This window comes from Macaca nemestrina, chromosome 17, assembly GCF_043159975.1.
Source record: "Macaca nemestrina isolate mMacNem1 chromosome 17, mMacNem.hap1, whole genome shotgun sequence".
Taxonomy (NCBI): Eukaryota; Metazoa; Chordata; class Mammalia; order Primates; family Cercopithecidae; genus Macaca; species Macaca nemestrina.
The window spans coordinates 66,038,813-66,057,645 of NC_092141.1; the positions used below are offsets into that span (position 1 = coordinate 66,038,813).

An 18,833-nucleotide genomic window follows, 5' to 3' on the forward strand; every position below is an offset into this window, starting at 1 on the left:
AGGGAAGCCGAAAGATCAGACACCCCTGCTCTAAGATTTAGATACTCTCAGCCACGTGGTTTTAGATATTGCTTTAAAGGCCTTCTGTTAGTGGGTGGTTCTAGTCTTCCTAGTTTCTCACCAGGCACAATTTTATTTAAAAATTTGTAACTTTTCTCTCTAAGACAGAATTCTTAATTATGAAATGGTGAAATTAGCAATTCAAATATTATTGCAAGTTTCTGTTGAATTTTAATTTTGTTGTTTTTATTCTCAGAGAGTCCTAGATAGAGTCTTTGAAGTGGTCTAGTTGCTAAGTACTGTTTGCTTTTCCATCGGTTGTCCACTTTAGAGCACATGTGTTTGCATTGAGTCTGATATTTAGGGTTGACTTAAACCATGTCTTGTGAGACATCCAGGCGAGTAGGATGGAGTCTTGTGAGTAGCAGTCAGGCTCACTGGTTTTTGCCAAGGGATAAATCAAGAACAAATTGAAATGTTGTAATCATCGGGATCCTGAAAACAAGTTGCCTGCAGTCAGCTGACTTGATTGCAAGTAGAAACTGAAAGAACCCCCTCAACTTCCATGTAACAGCAAGTGGTAACCAGTGTCTCCATGATTTCATCTTAAACTTTTCCAATCTCATGACAGTATTTCTCTGCACTTCTGGTGTTGATCCTTACTTCCCAAAATGATTGCTTTCAATTTTTTAGGCCTTCAGACTTACCATCTAATTTATACACAGTTTTTCCCCTCTTTTTGCTATGTTTATGATCCCGTGACTTTATCAACTGATGGTCCCTGTGCTGCTTTTTAAGAGAGTGGCTGGCCGGGCGCGGTGGCTCAAGCCTGTAATCCCAGCACTTTGGGAGGCCGAGGCGGGCGGATCACAAGGTCAGGAGATCGAGACCACAGTGAAACCCCGTCTCTACTAAAAATACAAAAAATTAGCCGGGCGCGGTGGCGGGCGCCTGTAGTCCCAGCTACTCAGGAGGCTGAGGCAGGAGAATGGCGTGAACCCAGGAGGCGGAGCTTGCAGTGAGCCGAGATCGCGCCACTGCACTCCAGCCTGGGCAACAGCGTGAGACTCCGTCTCAAAAAAAAAAAAAAAAAAAAAAAAGAGTGTGGCTGACGGGTAGAATCAAATTGAAATTTGGAATGAAAATGATAGAGAAAAACTCTTCTGACTTTTTGTCTTATTGTGCTTTTGAAGAGGGTGATTGTTCTGGTTTACTCCTAGTTTTTGGTCAAACAAGTATTGCCTGGATATTAGAGTTGGGGCGATGAGGCAAAGGAGAAGATGATTGGACTGGTTTTTGTTTTGTTTTGTTTTGTTTTGTTTTTTGGAGCAGCTTCTCCTTTCTGATGGGAGTAAAGGGTGGTAGGATGAGTTGGGTAGAGAGAGGCTAGGAAACGTAGACCCGTGTGTGGGAAGATCCTTCTTCATTTCATTGTATAAACTGTCATGGTGGAAGTCATTTTAAATCTTACCAATTACACCAGCCCATGAGCTCTAGTTTGGTTTATTATCAGTTGCTTTTCCTTCACTTTACTTGATTCTTGAGCTGTGTTCTCAAGAATCCTACAACTGTAAAGCCTATGTGAACTTATTTAGAAGATTCCTAGTCAGAAAATGGGACATTCAGATATGTTTTTACAGGCTTGCCCAGCTATTGTGCTTCTTATCCTTTCGAAGACATAAATACTCTTTAAATCCCATGGCTTGGAGCATTCTGTAAGTGACCATGCTGAAAGTTCTCATGTTCTGAATTTTAAAGGGGCTGGAAACGTAGATATCTGGAGCTGCCCCTTCTGTCTTTCTCCAGACTACACAGTATTCAAAGACAGTGGCAGTGCCTTGCTTCTTCCTTGGAAAGAGAGCCTCTATCTTTCACATTCTCACACAGGGAAAATTCTAGTTTGTAGCTGCCCAGAAATTAAATGTTGAGAGTATCTGCAGAGCGTCTTCATTATTGCACAGAAGGGAGAGAGATTTTAGCTTCCTGTCTACACGCAGAGGTATTTCCTGGCACCTTCATGGTTAATTCAGGGAAACATAGGAGAGAAAATGGCTTCCACCAAGTAACAGATTTATACATGTCACCATCACTTAATGTTTTTTTCTTTTATTCCTTATTTCTAAAACTATTTCCCCAGATGCTTTACTGGGGCAATTATGCTTTCTTTACCTCACATTTGTTTTATTGGTTTTCGTCCCCTATTCTTCTTGTCTTTTTATGGGTATATCTTGTCTTTTGGTGGTTTGTTTTCTTTTTCATCCTTATTTTCTGAACCTGTCTCCTGGTTCCTCGTTCCCTGCATGCCACTAACTATTTTCATTAGATATTAATTGATTTGTGAATTCAGGCTGAATTGCATCATCAGCAGATGGCGGATCCAGACCTGTTGGAAGAGTCCTCATCCCTCTTGGAGCCAAGTGAGATGGGAAGAGGCACGCCTTTAAGACTTGGGTAAGTGCCATGTCAACCTTTCTGTATTCAGTGGGGCCATGTTCATCTCTGCTGTTCAGAAGAGCAATGAGACTGGGGATTCACTTGCTACCAGGATATGCCCTCCTCTGAGCCTGTTGAGATAGTCCTACAGCTCTGGATTCATGCCTGAGTTGCTCTGTCAGCTTTCTGCTGGGTTCATAGGTGAGGCTGGGAACAAGACTTGTCTTAAAACCTTCCATCCCATGACGTGGAATAGGTTTCCAATCTGCCTCTTCTCCCCACAGCTTCGTGGCTGGTGTCATTAACCGGGAGCGTATCCCTACTTTTGAGCGCATGCTTTGGCGGGTATGCCGGGGAAATGTGTTCCTGCGACAGGCTGAAATCGAGAACCCCCTGGAGGATCCTGTGACTGTAAGACAAGGAGATTGCATCCTGTGGAGTAGGTCTTGTAAAGGGAGCCCAGAGCAGTCACGTAGCATGGGGCCACCTGAATCCAGCGCTTCCACAGAGGAGCCATTATCTTTATCTCTGCTCTAATTGGAGAATTTGAAGTACTTCCTCTAAGTTAATTGCTGTCATAGATACGTAGGAATGTGTGATGTATACATGACATATACATATTTTCAGGTTTACCCATGTAGATGTTATTCTGATTAGAAATTTTTATTTTCACTTATTTGTCTTTTGTGAAAATTAACTTTAAAGCAAGATATCTGGTTCCAAATTTGGTTTGTTTTTTTTTTTTGAGGCAGAGTCTCACTCTGTTTTCCAGGCTGGAGTGCAGTGGCGCGATCTCGGCTCACCACAACCTCCGCTTCCTGGGTTCAAGCAATTCTCCTGCCTCAGCCTCCCAAATAGCTGGGGATTACAGGCATGCGCCATGATGCCTGGCTGATTTTTTCTGTATTTTCAGTAGAGACTGTTTTACCATGTTGCCCAGGCTGATCTTGAACTTCTGATCTCAAGTGATCCGCCTGCCTCGGCCTGTCAAAGTGTTGGGATTATGGGCGTGAGTCACCCTGCCCAGCCCCAAATTTGGTAATATTCATGTATAAAAAGAGAAGGAGAGATTTCCTAAACTGTGGTCTTAATAAGCTGATGAAATTTTACTTGGTAAAGTTTTTTTGTTTGTTTGTTGGAAGGATTAGAAACTTAGTTTATAGATATCGCACAAAATAGGATGATCTTCCCCACCCAGTACTTCAGGAAGTAGAAACAGTTTAACATCTTGGCATTTGCCATAATGGGACAGAGTTTTTCATCTAAACCTGCATTTAGGTGTGGTGAGTCCTGATTTCAGGGAGTACAGGTAAAGATAAATGTACTGCAAAAATTTTACTTTGCTTTTGTACGAGTGTTATTTAGAAACCTGAAGTTAGTTTTTCTGTTTTGAATTATCTTGTGAATTTCTTAAATTAGTGTCTTTACCTAAGAAGAGAGATTGAACTATGAGATTTCTCAGATTAGGTGGGCTGTGCAGCTGCAGGGCTTTCATCCTCCATGCTATGAAAGAGTGTGGTGACACTTCTGAACCCCCGGCTTAGGGGTATAGTTTCACAATCTTGCCAAAGGCCTTCGAGTTGTGGAAACATTGTAATCTGCAGTCACACTAATGAGGAACTTTTCTCAAGAATATTCAGTCAGGTTTCCTCTTGGCAACAGAAAGGTTATTTTATCAACAAATCCAAAAATGGGGACCCTGGATATCTATAACAGATCAGGCCGCACAAAGAATAGGTTCTAGTTTAGCCTAGAGAATTTAGGGATTTCAGACCCTTGAGCCTAATTTTCTTCACTCCTTATCTCCTTTTATCCTTCTGAAGTTTTGTTTGTTATTATAAAAGCTGTACGTGCTGTGTATGACTATGAGAATATGCCGACAATCAGAGACAATCCTGGTTAACACGCCATATACCTTTTTTCCTGATCTTTCCTTCCAGTCCTTGCATCTTACTTCAGGTATAAATTTGGTATTTGGAATGGATTACCTTCCTCCCTGCCCCATAAAGTCCAGATTAGCTTGAATTGTGGGATTCTACATCAGCATTCTTCCCAGGGACTCAGTTCCTTGTAGTTATTCAGCCCCTTTTATCTAAGAATTTCTAAGTCCCAGAACAGACAGAAATGGCTTCCTTCTCTTTTCTCTCCTATACTTTTATCATTCAGGCAATATAAGATTTAAAGTTGAATTGGTAAATAAGTCTAAACAGTGCTAGAGGAGCATCATTTTAGCTTCAAGCTCCTGGTTGAGTCAAAAAAACAAATAGAGAAAGATTTTTGTGAATTAGAGATTATAGGGTAGATGTTCTTATAGTGAAGCTTAGGAAATGGAGTGAGGGCAGTGGTTAAAGTGTGGGATTGCCATGTCCTTAAAGAATGCCTGTTGTTCTTACATCACCAAAAAAGTTGGTTATTTAAGAGATTTTCATCCAGATACAGAAGTCTGAACTCTTGTTTTTTTATTCTGGGGCCTAGGGTGACTACGTGCACAAGTCTGTGTTTATCATTTTCTTCCAAGGCGATCAGCTGAAAAACAGAGTCAAGAAAATCTGTGAAGGGTAAGAGAGGCATGCCTCTACCAGGAGGGCACAGCCATGCTGCCCAAATGTTGAGTCTTAAAGTTCAGAATAGTGAAATACAAATCCTTTTTAGTCTACCTCGACACAGTGAATTTATCTTTTAATAATGTTAGGGGCTATTTTAATCAATTCAAAATAACCTGAATTCATTTTTATTTTTATTTTTGTTGTTCAGATGGGGGATCTCACTCTGTCACCCAGGCTGGAGTGCAGTGGTATGATCACACTCACTGCAGCCTTGACTGCCTGGGCTCAGGGGATTCTCCTGCCTCAGCCTCTAGGGTAGCTGGGACTACAGGCGTGCGCCCACCATACCTGGCTAATTTTTTGTGTTCTTTGTAGAGACAGGGTTTTGCCATGTTGCTCAGGCTGGCCTGGAACTCCTGGACTCAAGGGATCTGCCCATCTCAACCTCCCAAAGTGCTGGGATTAGAGGTGTGAGCCACTAAATTCTTTTTCCTTTTTTTTTTTTCCTGACCGAGTCTCACCCCATGCCCAGGCTGGAGTGCAATGGTGTGATCTCGGTGCACTGCAACTTCTGCCACCCAGGTTCAAGTGATTCTCCAGCCTCCCGAGTAGTTGAGATTACAGGCACCTGCCACCATGCCCGGCAAATTTTTTGTTGTATTTTAGTAGAGAAGGGGTTTCACCATGTTGGCCAGGCTGGTCTCAAACTCCTGACCTCAGGTGATCCACCCACCTCGGCCTCCCAAAGTGCTGGGATTACAGGTGTGAACCACTGCACGCGGCCCTAAATTCATTTAAAAAAATACCATCAGAACCACAGTTGTGGCCAGATACAATGGCTCATGCCTGTAATCCCAACACTTTAGGAGGCCGAGGCAGGAGGATTGCTTGACCCCAGGATTTGAAGACCAGCCTGGCCAACTTAGTGAGACCCCATGTCTATAAAAAACTAAAAACTGAAAAAAAGAACCACAATTTCCTTAACTTGGGGAAAAATAATTCTTTTTTTTTTTTTTTTTTTTTTTTTTGAGACGGAGTCTCGTTCTGTCACCCAGGCTGGAGTGCAGTGGCCGGATCTCAGCTCACTGCAAGCTCCGCCTCCCGGGTTCACGCCATTCTCCTGCCTCAGCCTCCCGAGTAGCTGGGACTACAGGCGCCCGCCACCTCGCCCGGCTAGTTTTTTGTATTTTTTTAGTAGAGACGGGGTTTCACCGTGTTAGCCAGGATGGTCTCGATCTCCTGACCTCGTGATCCACCCGTCTCGGCCTCCCAAAGTGCTGGGATTACAGGCTTGAGCCACCGCGCCCGGCCGGAAAAATAATTCTTAAGGACTCATGGTTTATAAATGCCATATTATTCTGGGACAGTGAGTCTCCGTACTTAGCATAGATGTTATGTCCTTCAATTTTCTGAAATTCTGCCTTAGGGACAGATTTTTTTTTTGAGATGGAGTCTCGAGCTGCCATCCAGGCTGGAGTGCAGTGGCACAATCACAGCCCACTGCAACCTTCACCTCCAGGGTTCAGGCGATTTCTCCTGCCTTAGCCTCCCAAGTAGCTGGGACCACAGATGTGCGCCACCACGCCTGGCTAATTTTTGTTTTTTTTAGTAGAGATGGGGTTTCGCCATGTTGGCCAGGCTGGTCTCAAACTCCTCATGTCAAGCGATCTGCCCGCCTCAGCTCTCAGAGAGCTGGTGTTACAGGCATAAGCCACTGTGCCTGGCCTTTTTTTTTTTTTTTTTTTTTTTTTTTGAGGCAGGGTCTCACTCCATTGCCCAGGCTAAAGTGCAGTGGCGTGATCACAGCTCACTATAGCCTTGACTTCCTGAGCTCAGTTGATTCTCCCACCTCAACCTTGTGAGTAGCTGGGACTACAGGCATGTGCCACTGTGCCCAACTAATTTTTGTATTTTTTGTGGAGACGAGGTTTCACCGTGTTGCTCAGGCTTGTCTTGAACTTCTAGAATCAAGCAATCCACCTGCCTCAGCCTTCCAAAGTGCTGGGATTACAGGTGTGAGCCACTGCGCCTGGCCTAGGGACAGAATTTTTTCCATGCCATCTTACTCCGTTAATTTACAATATAATTTGCTTTACTTTTTTTTTTTTTTTAATCTCAAGGGAATTTCATAGCTACAGAGAATGTCAAGATAGTTCAGATGTTATAATTGCTTCGTCTGCAGGTCATTTCACATAGTGTTGACTTAGGCTGGACGCGGTGGCTCATGCCTGTAATCCCAGCACTTTGGGAGGCCGAGGTGGGTGGATCGCCTAAGGTCAGGAGTTCGAGACCAGCCTGGCCAATGTGGTGAAACCCCATCTCTAGTAAAAATACAAAAATTAGCCAGGTGTGGTGGCAGGTGCCTATAATCCCAGGTACTCGGGAGGCTGAGGCAGGAGAACTGCTGGAACCCAGGGGCAGAGGTTGCAGTGAGCTGAGATTGTGCCACTTCACTCCAGCCTGGGTGATACGGCAAAACTCCATCTCAAAAAAAAAAAGAAAAATAGTATTGACTTAATACATTGGTCTGACCTAATCCTGTTTTGGTCCTTCTGGTACATTAGGATTACTTTCTGAGATTATTTAAATTAGATAAGTTAAGAAACTTCGATGTTCCTACATTCCAGGTTCCGAGCCTCACTCTATCCCTGTCCTGAGACACCACAGGAGAGGAAGGAAATGGCTTCCGGAGTGAATACTAGAATTGATGATCTCCAAATGGTATGCAGAAGGCTGGAAGGAATTTGTTTTTGTGAAATACTGGAATACAAGACCATCCTCCTTCCTTGAAATGCTAATGGTCTACAAGGCACCTGTAGCAAACCAGGATACCAAAAAAAGAAATGTCCATGAGTAATATGTCCTTCTGGGAGCTGAGAAAGTGTCAGGAAATGATGGTTAAAAATAGCATTAGCCCTCCTCAAACGAGACAGGAATGCTAAGCATCTAGATTCGTTGTTGCCTAGCATATTCAATTCCTCTCCACCTCATGACTCTGAGATTTTTTTTTTTTTTTTTTGAGACAGAGTCTCACTCTGTCACCCAGGCCGAAGTGCCATGGCGCTATCTCAGCTCACTGCAACCTTTGCCTCCTAGGCTCAAGTGATCCTCCTGCCTTAGCCTCCTGAGTAGCTGGGATTACAGGCATGTGCCATCATGCCTAACTAATTTTTGTATTTTCGTTTATTTTTTTTGAGACGGAGTCTTGCTCTTTTGCCCAGGCTGGAGTGCAGTGGCGTGATCTTGGCTCACTGCAACCTCTGCCTCCCAGGTTCAAGCGATTCTCCTGCCTCATCCTCCCAAGTAGCTGGAATTACAAGCATGTGCCACTAAACCTGGCTAATTTTTGTATTTTTAGTAGAGACAGGGTTTCACCATGTTGGCCAGGCTGGTCTCAAACTCCTGACCTCAAGTGATCCTCCCACCTCGGCCTCCCAAAGTGCTGGGATTATAAGCGTGAATCACTGTGCCTGGCCTAATTTTTGTATTTGTAGTAGGGATGGGGTTTTACCATATTGGCCAGGCTGGTCTTGAACTCCTGACCTCAAGTGATCCACCTGCCTCAGCCTCCCAAGGTGCTGGGATTACAGGCGTGAGCCATTGTGCCAAGCCAAGTCTGAGATAGTTTTTTTTGTTTGTTTTTTGTTTTTTTGAGACAGAGTCTCACTCTGTTGCCCAGGCTGGAGTGCAGTGGCATGATCTCAGCTCACTGCAAGCTCCGCCTCCTGGGTTCATGCCATTCTCCTGCCTCAGCCTCCTGAGTAGCTGGGACCACAGGCGCCCGCCGCACGCCCGGCTAATTTTTGTATTTTTTTAGTAGAGACGGGATTTCACCGTGTTAGCCAGGATGGTCTCGATCTCCTAACCACATGATCTGCCTGCCTTGGCCTCCCAAAGTGCTGGATTACAGGCATGAGCCACCACGCCCGGCTGATAGTTTTTATAATAATAATTTTTTAAAAGTATGCTTAGTTAAGAAAAATATATATCAAACAATCTAAAAATACATGAGAAGTCAGTTCTGCCCTCTCCCATACACCCTCCTGAGGCAGCCAGTCCCAGTAGCTCGGCATGCATCCCTGCGGTCACCTTTGATCTTAACCACACAGTCTAGCCAAAAAGCCCTGGTGTGACTTTTGTACCCAAGAAGAGACTGTGTTGGAGTTTTGCCAAATTGCAGTAAGTGTGGTTTATGCACACTACAGTTACCACAGAGCTCTGAGGGAGGAGTTGTGAACTATGTGTACATGGAAGGAAAGACTGGTAAGTGGGGCTTTGTTCCCTTTGAAAGAATGAAAGTGATGATTACCCCCTTAGAATATTAATAAACATGCTTAATCCCAAAGGCAGTTCCTTTTGGCAGTGGCAGAATTGTCAGAGATACGTTGTAACTTCCATTTCTCTTTTTTTTTTGGAGACAGAGTCTTGCTCTGTCTCCCAGGCTAGAGTACAGTGACGCGATCTTGGTTCACTGCAACCTCTGCCTCCCGGGTTCAAGCGATTCTCCTGCCTCAACCTCCCAAGTAGCTGGGATTACAGGCGCCCGCCACCACACCTGGCTAATTTTTGTATTTTTAGTAGAGACGGGGTTTTGCCATGTTGGCCAGGCTGGTCTTGAACTCCTGACCTCAGGTGATCTGCCTGCCTCAGCCTCCCAAAGTGCTGGGATTACAGGTATGAGCCACCATGCCCAGCCTGTAACTTCCATTTCAACTCTCAGTGACCTCCATCATGTATGACCCACCAATCTGAACTGTTGCTGGCTCCTTTGAGATACACTTACCTGTTTAACCAGAGAGAGAGTTTTAGAACTGCTGGTGAGTGATAGGCTATATTAGTACATTCTGGGTTCTAAGGCTGTCTTAATCTTCTTCCAGTCCTATGGGTAGATGTAAAGAGCATGTGTGGTAGACATTATAACTGACCAAAATTTGATTTTTTAAAAATCTAGCTGTAGGAACTGGAAGTTTAAAAGGGATTGAATACCAAGGAGTGGGATGAGGAAAGAGAAAGGCAAATAGAACATTGTTTGCTAGTTTCTTTAGCATCCTTCTAGAAAAAGGTTTTTTTGTTTGTTTGTTCTGTTTTGTTTTAAAGACAGATCTCACTCTATCACCCAGGCTGGAATGCAGTGGCACAGTCTTGGCTCACTGCAGCCTTGACCGACTAGGCTCAAGCAATCTGTCTCAGCCTCCCAAGTAGCTAGGACTACAGGTGCTTGCTGTCATGCCCAGCTAATTATTTTTTGGTATGTTTTTGTGGAGATAGGTTCTCACTATGTTGCCCAAAGTGGTCTGGAACTCCTGACCTCAAGCAGTCCTCCTGCCTTGGCCTCCCAAAGTGCTGGGATTACAGGAGTGAGTAAGAGTAATTGTGAAATAGTCCACAACCAGAAGGAAAGAAAGTAGCTATCTTCAAGTGATGTATTTCCCTAGCATGCCATGGCTTTGCTTTTAAAAACAAAACAAAACAAACCTCTTTATGGAGGTCACCTTCCTCTGCCCAAGACAGTTTTTCAGGGAGTAATTACTGCTTTGTTCTGAACTCACTTGAAGAATTATCTATGGTGGAGACTTGTGCTTTGGGTTGCTTGCCTAATTTCTTCCAATTGGAAGCAGCAGGCTTAGCTACACTTCTGCTATTAAAAACTGAAATATGGGCTGGACGTGTTGGCTCACGCCTGTAATCCCAACACTTTGGGAGGCCGAGGCAAGTGGATCATGATGTCGGGAGTTCGAGACCAGCCTGACCAACATGGTGAAACCCCGTCTCTACTAAAAATACAAAAATTAGCCATGCGTGGTGGCGTGCGCCTGTAATCTCAGCTACTTGCGAGGCTGAGGCAAGAGAATCACTTGAACCCGGGAGGCGGAGGTTGCAGTGAGCCAAGACCACGCCACTGCATTCCAGCCTGGGCCACAGAGCGAGACTCCGTCTCAAAAAAAAAAAAAACTTAAATATTTGGTATTAAGCCAATGGAATGTAAAATGTTCCTGTACCTTCCTCCCACCCTAGTCTTGGCACAGTGATTCCTCTGAGGGAAATCTGTACTGGTTTCGAAAGGATCAACACTGAACCATTTTTTCCTCTGAGAAGCCTGACATAAAGGTAACACCTTAGCTGCCCTCATGATGGCAGTGGTCTGTGGCAGTCCAAGCCCCCTGTAAAGATCACAGGTGCTCCTGATCCCGCGGCGTCTCCTGGCCCATGTTTCCAGCGTAGGCAGGTGGTGGTATTCAGCACCGCCTCTTTCCGCCCTCTCCTGTTGCTGACCCATGTGCAGGGGGTTCTGTGTGGATTTGTTCATTTATCAGCTCTTGGGCTTGTGATGCCTACTTCTTCAAGTCTGAGTTACAGTCCCCACATAGAAAGTTGTTGCTCTTTAATGAGCCAAGTTAAATGTATGACCTACATTTGTTATGCCTTGGACTGGTGGTAGGATTGAACATATATAGAAAAGCGAAAAAACAGTTTTCTCAGTTTTCTTTTCAGGTTGAAGCTAAATAAAAGTGAATGTTAGTAACTAGAACTCTAATTTCTTGTAATTGGGAAAAAAGAAACTATTCTAGCCAGAGGAAGAAAAAGACAATTCCCTGGCAATTCTTTTCAGAAAGCTGTGCCTCTTTGCCATTCATATCCTGAGATCTAAATCTGGTGTTAAAAGGATCCCTCGCTTGTTCCTTTTCTCCCCAAAGGTTCTAAATCAAACGGAGGATCACCGCCAGAGGGTTCTGCAGGCGGCTGCTAAGAACATCCGTGTCTGGTTCATCAAAGTGCGGAAGATGAAGGCCATCTACCACACCCTGAACCTGTGCAACATAGATGTGACTCAGAAATGCTTGATTGCAGAGGTCTGGTGCCCTGTCACCGACCTTGACTCCATCCAGTTTGCACTCAGAAGGGGCACGGTGAGTCCCCAAAGCTAGCAACGCAGCTCGTGGCCAGGAAGAGAGGTTCCCATCAATAGTAACATTAACGTCATTTTTGGCCGGGCACGGTGGCTCATGCCTGTAACCCCAGCACTTTGGGAGGCCGAGGCGGGCAGATCACGAGGTCAAGAGATCAAGACCATCCTGGCTAACACAGTGAAACCCTGTCTCTACTAAAAATACAAAAAATTAGCTAGGCGTGGTGGTGGGTGCCTGTAGTCCCAGCTACTTGGGAGGCTGAGGCAGGAGAATGGAGTGAATCTGGGAGGCAGAGTTTGCGGTGAGCCGAGATGGCACCACTGCACTCCATCCTGGGCAACAGAATGAGATTCCGTCTCAAAAGGTAAAATAAATAGTAGCATTAACGTCATTTTTATGACATTTCACCTTCGGAGTTTTTTTTTTTTTTTTTTGGGAGAAGGAGTTTTGCTCTCGTTGCCCAGGCTAGAGTGCAGTGGCACGATCACAGCTCACTGCAACCTCCACCTCCCTGGTTCAAGTGATTCTCCTGCCTCAGCCTCCTGAGTAGCTGGGATTACAGGCGCGCACCACCACACCCAACTAACTTTTTGTATTTTTAGTTGAGACGGGGTTTCATCATGTTGGCCAGGCTGGTTCAAACTCCTGACCTCAGGTGATCGACCCGCCTCAGCCTCCCAAAGTACAGGAATTACAGGTGTGAGCCACTGCTTCTGGCTCAAAGCAGTTTTAAAAGAGTAATCTGCTGATAGTATCTAGGTTGGATTGAAGGGTGAAGAGATTCTGTAGGTACGGGTTCAGTTAGGAGGTTATTGTAGACATAGAGTAGTAAATGATAAGAATCCCCAGGTAGGACTTGAAAATGGGAAAAAAAAAAATGACGAATTGTGAGATGTTCTGCAGGAAAAGTCAGTAGGGATACCTGGTTCCTAGCAAGGTGCAAGAGAAATACAAGGAGAAAGATTTAAACATCTTTTTGAGGCATCAAAGCTGAGTGACCAGAAGAATTAGGGTTCCAATGATGGAAGTAAATGTTCAGCAAGAGAAGCTTATTGATTGGGGAGAGATGGTAAGTTCAGTTCCAGTCACATTGAGGTCCTTGTGGAAATGTCAAGCAGTCAAGGGGACAAAGCTAAGGAAGATGGGAGTCATGAGAATGGAAGGCAATGAGACCTCCAAGAGGGAGGTCATAGAGAGAAAAAAAAGGTTGGGGGCCTGCAATGCTATCAGGTAGGCAGAGCAGAAACAACCAGCAAAGAGAGAAAAGGAATGGTTAGCGAGCAGGAGGAGAACTCCTAAGGAAGAAAGATTTTCACCAAAGATCTCCAATGTCAGGGGCGTGCATTTGGGAGAGAAGCTCTTTGGTCAGGAGCCAGTCACTTTGCATAGGCATGCTCAATCAGACTGCAAGGGATCAGGAAGTTAAGAGAACGTAGTGAAGAAGGAGAGCCAGAGAACATACTTTGCTTTCTCCATGAAAGGGGGAGAACAACTTTCATAAAAAGGCAGATATGGAGGCAGTTCTACATTTTCTTTGGTGACATATTTTAAAGTTAAATTTTTTTCACATTGAGGATGTATTTCACAGGATCTAATAGAAATCTTCCATTATAAATGTTATACCTTGTCCCAGTTTTCCCAAAGGCTGGGAAAGATAATCTAGTTTTATTTTTTTTCATTAGTTTTTTTGTGATATAATTTACATAAAAGAAAATACATATATTTTATGTGTACCATTTGATGAGTTTTGAGAAATACACACCTGTGTAACCACCACCACCACAATTAGGAGGATAACCTAATTTTGATAAATGTGCTCATGTTTTTCAGGAACACAGTGGTTCCACTGTACCTTCCATTTTGAACAGGATGCAGACAAACCAGACTCCCCCAACCTATAACAAAACCAACAAGTTTACCTATGGCTTTCAGAACATAGTAGACGCTTATGGAATTGGAACTTACCGAGAGATAAATCCAGGTAAAAGAAAGCTTGTTATCTTTTTACTCTGGAGTTTTTTGTTTGTTTGTTTGGTTTGTTTTGAGACAGGGTCTCCCTCTGTCACCCAGGCTGGAGTGCAGCAGCACGATTGTAGTTCACTGCAGCCTCAAACTCCTGGCCTCAAGAGATCCTCCCAACTCAGCCTCCTGCATAGGTAGGACCACAGGCACACACCACCACACCTGGCTAATTTTTTATTTTATGATTGTTTTTTTGAGACTGGGTCTCATTCTGTTGCCCAGGCTGTGGTGCAGTGGTGCAATCACGGCTCACAGCAGCCTCAACCCCCTGGGCTCAAGTGATTCTTGTGCCTGAACCTCTGGAGTAGCTGAGACTACAGGCATGTGTCACCATGCCTGGCTAATTTTTAAAATTTTTTTAGAGATGGGTTTCGCTATGTTGCCCAGGCTGATAATTTTTAATTTTTTTAGAGATGGGGTTTTGTTATGTTGCCCAAGCTAGTCTGGGACTCCTGGGCTCAAGCATGCCTCCTACTTCAGCCTCCCAAAGTGCTGGGATTACAGGTGTGACCCACTATGCCTGGCCTTTTTGTTAGTTGTTTCTTCTAACACCTCACTTTAAATGCTGTTGAACAACTGAATTAAAATTAAAGATGTTAATCCTAGCACTTCTTTTTAAATTTTTGTTTTATTTTTTATTTTTTTTGAGACAGAGCCTCGCTCTGTCGCCCAGGCTGGAGTGCAGTGGCACGATCTTGGCTCACTGCAAGCTTCACCTCCCAGGTTCTCGCCATTCTCCTGCCTCAGCCTCCTGAGTTGCTGGGACTACAGGCACCTGCCACCATGCCCGGCTAATTTTTTTTTTTTTCGGTGAGATGGAGATTTACTCTTGTTGCCCAGGCTGGAGTGCAATGGCACAATCTCAGCTCACCGCAGCCTCTGCCTCCCAGGTGCAAGCAGTTCTCCTCCCTTAGCCTTCCGAGTAGCTGGGATTACAGGCATGTGCCACCACTCCCAGCTAATTTTGTATTTTTGTTGAGATGGAATTTTACCATGTTGCCCAGGCTTATATCGAACACCTGACCTCAGGTGATCCGCCTGCCTCTGCCTTCCAAAGTGCTGGGATTACAGGCGTGAGCCACTGCGCCTAGCCATTTTTTTGTATTTTTAGTAGAGGCGGGGTTTCACCATGTTAGCTAGGATGGTCTCGATCTCCTGACCTCGTTATCTGCCCGCCTTGGCCTCCCAAAGTGCTGGGATTACAGGCATGAGCCACTGCACCCAGCCAATCCTAGCACTTTTAGAGGCCGAGATAGGAGGATTGCTTGAGCCCAGGATTTCAACATCAGCCTGGGCAATATAATGAGACCCCATCTCTATTAAAAAATAAATAAACATGTTGACACCTCAGCTCTTGTGTACTTCCTTTGCAGAGGTGCTCATTCTGGCAGGGCATGGTGGCTCACACCTGTAATCCCAGCACTTTGGGAGGCTGAGGCATGTGGATCACATGAGGTCAGGAGTTTGAGACCAGCCTGGCCAACATGGTGAAACCCCGCCTCCGCTAAAAATACAAAAATTAGCTGGACGTGGTGGCGCGCACCTGTAGTCCCAGCTACTTGGGAGACTGAGGCATGAGAATCACTTGAACCCAGGAGGCAGAGGTTGCAGTGAACCACATCATGCTGCTGCACTCCAGCTTGGGTGACAGAGCAAGACTGTCTCAAAAAAAAAAAAAAAAGTGCCCATTTGATGTAAGGAGCAGGTTTACTGTCAGGTAGCGTTCCTTTAAGAGTTCATTGGCTGGGCTGGGTGTGGTGGCTCACACCTGTAATCCCAGCACTTTGGGAGGCTGAGGCGGGTGGATCACCTGAAGTCGGGAGTTCAAGACCAGCCTGACCAACATGGAGAAACCCCATCTCTACTAAAAATACAAAATCAGCCAGCATGGTGGCTCATGCCTGTAATCTCAGCTACTCGGGAGACTGAGGCAGGAGAATCACTTGAACCTGGGAGGCAGAGGTTGCTGTGAACCAATATTGCATTATTGCACTCCAGCCTGGGCAACAAGAGTGAAACTCCGTCTCAGAAAAAAAAAAAAAAAAAGTTCATTGACTGGATGTGGTGGTTCATGCCTGTAATCCCAGCACTTTGGGAGGACAAGGTGGGAGGATCACTTGAGGTGTTGGCCAACAGGTGACACCCTATCTCTACTAAAAATATAAAAAAATTAGCCCGGCCTGGTGGTGAATGCCTGTAATCTCAGCTACTCAGGAGGCTGAGACAGTAGAATTGCTTGAACCCAAGAGACAGAAGTTACAGTGAGCCAAAATTGTGCCACTGCACTCCAGCCTGAGTGACAGAGTGAGACTCTGTCTCCAAAAAAAGAAAAGTTCATGAGACTGGATTCTTTCATGTGCCCTCACAGCCCTAAAACACCTGGACTTCTCTAGCAAATCATTTGCAGGAACTGCTTTAACTGCTTTAAGCAAAATGTTTCTCCTAAGATGTCTGATATTTTTAAATGGCTTTTTTTTTTTTTTTTTTGGCTTCCTTGTTCCAAGGTTAGACAGAAAAAATGTAGCAAGTATTGGCCATTTTGGACACAACACAGATTTCTCCTATATTTGGAGAGTTCTCCTATATTTGGAGAGTTAAATCAAGAGTGTGCGGATTCATTTTCAGTTGGAGCCATATGCAAGAACTGCTTTGCTCTGGACTTTCTCCGTCTGTACATTATCTGATATGTAGCTTTATACCACTGGGACATAGTTGCTGCACAAAGAGAAGACAGCTGGCCTGCCCTGGGAGCGGGGTCCCACGAGTTACAAGAGAATCAAAGAACAAACCAATGTTGTCAGGGTTACACCTTCGTTTCCTCTGTTCTTCTTTGTTTAAAATATTATCAGAGCTGCCAGGCACAGTGCCTCATGTCTGTAATCTCGGATACTCAGGAGGCTGAGGTGGAAGGATCGCTCAAGGCCAGGAGTTCAGCACTAGCTTGGGCAAAATAGTGAGATTCCATCTAAAAAAAAAATCCTCTATCAGTAATTAAAAAAAAAAAATTGACTGGGCATGGTGGCTTATACTTGTAGTTCCAACTGTTTGGGCGGCTGAGGTGGGAGGATAACTTGAGTCCAGGGGTTGCAGGCTGCAGTGAGCTGTGATGGCACCACTGCACTCCAGCCCAGGTGGCAGAGCAAGACCCCATCTCTCTTTAGAAAAAGTTATCAGTAGCTCAAATTTCATTAGCTACTTTGAGAAGGTGTGTTGATTCTGCCATGAAAGATTTTCTCTGAGAGTCCTATCTGTCTGGCAGCTGGGGAATAAGTCACCTTATATTGATCTTAAGAGTGTGGAAGGCTGCCGGGCGCGGTGGCTCACGCCTGTAATCCCAGCACTTTGGGAGACCGAGACGGGCGGATCACAAGGTCAGGAGATCGAGACCATCCTGGCTAACCCGGTGAAACCCCGTCTCTACTAAAAAAATACAAAAAACTAGCCGGGCGAGGTGGCGGGCGCCTGTAGTCCCAGCTACTCGGGAGGCTGAGGCAGAAGAATGGTGTAAACCCAGGAGGCGGAGCTTGCAGTGAGCTGAGATCCAGCCACTGCACTCCAGCCTGGGCGACAGAGCGAGACTCCGTCTCAAAAAAAAAAAAAAAAAAAAGAGTGTGGAAGGCTGAGCATGGTGGCTCACGCCTGTAATCCCAACACTTGGGGAGGCTGAGGCAGGTGGATCACTTGAGGTCAGAGTTGGAAAAGAATGTGGTATTTGTGGAATTGCTATGGTTTAATGTACTTTGTATTTTTCTTTTTTTGGTTTCTTTATAGCTCCATATACTATTATCACGTTCCCTTTTCTATTTGCTGTGATGTTTGGAGACTTTGGTCACGGCATTTTAATGACCCTTTTTGCTGTGTGGATGGTACTGAGGGAGAGCCGGATCCTTTCCCAGAAGAATGAGAATGAGGTATTGTTTATGTTACATCTGATTGAACTGAAATTTTGTAATTTCCCAAGCATTCATTATGAAAGTCATGATGTGGAAGTCTTTTATCCATGAATTTATCAAAAGGAAGTAGAGAAGTTATGTTCATTTTCACACCAAAGAGGACATGTGCTAGCTGGAAGTGATAGTGTGTGCCTGTAGTCCCAGCTACTTGGAGGCTGAGGCAGGAGGATCACTTGAGCCTAGGAATTCGAGACCAGCCTAGGCAACATAGTGAGACCCTATCTCTAAAAAATAAAAATTATTTAGGTTGGTGCAAAAGTTGTTGCGGTTTTGGCCGCCAAAAGAAATGGCCAAAACCGCAATAACTTTTGTACCAACCTAATAAAAAAATAGAGGCCACATCCTGTGAAAGTAACTGTCTCATTAGCATTGTATTTTGGTTTTTACTTCAAGCTCTCTGAATCAGGATGGGGTAAAGTAGCACCAGAGAAAGGGGCAGGTATTCTGAATAACATTATCACAATGTGAGCTGCAGTGAGTACATTCTCATTACTTCTTTCTTCTGGTTCCCAGATGTTTAGCACTGTGTTCAGTGGTCGATACATTATTTTATTGATGGGTGTGTTCTCCATGTACACTGGCCTCATCTACAATGATTGCTTTTCCAAGTCTCTTAATATCTTTGGGTCATCCTGGAGTGTACGGCCGATGTTTACTTATAATTGGACGTAAGTTGCAGAAGAAGCTAAAATTCAAAGCTTATTCATTTCATGTTCAGCCCTGATTTTTAAGACAAGTGGTAAACTGACACTTCTTTAGGAAGTAGTGACAGTGTCTCCTCATTCATGCTCCACACCGTGAGGTGCTTTGTGATTTGTTCAGCAAGTATGCAGGAACTAAGACTAGAAATGATTTTTTTTGGAAACTAAAAGCAGATTCCCTAGTTCCCTACTTGATTGTGTGTTTGTGTGTTTAATTTTTCTTTTTGTCATTTTGGATCCTTCAATCTCAGCTGCTAGTCTCTCCTCTTT

The 18,833-nt window shown here is 44.6% G+C and overlaps 1 protein-coding gene across 6 annotated transcripts in view; it reads left to right on the plus strand.

The window, feature by feature from the left end:
- Window positions 1-18,833, plus strand: part of LOC105472412 (ATPase H+ transporting V0 subunit a1) — a 63,600-nt gene that overhangs the window by 17,635 nt on the left and 27,132 nt on the right. For 4 of the 6 annotated variants that reach the window (XR_011615846.1, XM_071083176.1, XM_071083172.1 and 1 more), the window contains exons 6-13: window positions 2,348-2,451; window positions 2,718-2,844; window positions 4,909-4,991; window positions 7,607-7,700; window positions 11,675-11,887; window positions 13,718-13,868; window positions 17,681-17,820; window positions 18,376-18,530. Coding sequence is in view for 5 of the 6 variants with exons in the window: in XM_071083176.1 (XP_070939277.1) it covers window positions 2,348-2,451; window positions 2,718-2,844; window positions 4,909-4,991; window positions 7,607-7,700; window positions 11,675-11,887; window positions 13,718-13,868; window positions 17,681-17,820; window positions 18,376-18,530 (1,067 nt within the window). In the remaining variant the exon portion in view is untranslated. The remainder of the gene's footprint in view (window positions 1-2,347; window positions 2,452-2,717; window positions 2,845-4,908; window positions 4,992-7,606; window positions 7,701-11,674; window positions 11,888-13,717; window positions 13,869-17,680; window positions 17,821-18,375; window positions 18,531-18,833) is intronic. The other 2 variants (XM_071083174.1, XM_071083175.1) reach the window with 1 other exon arrangement.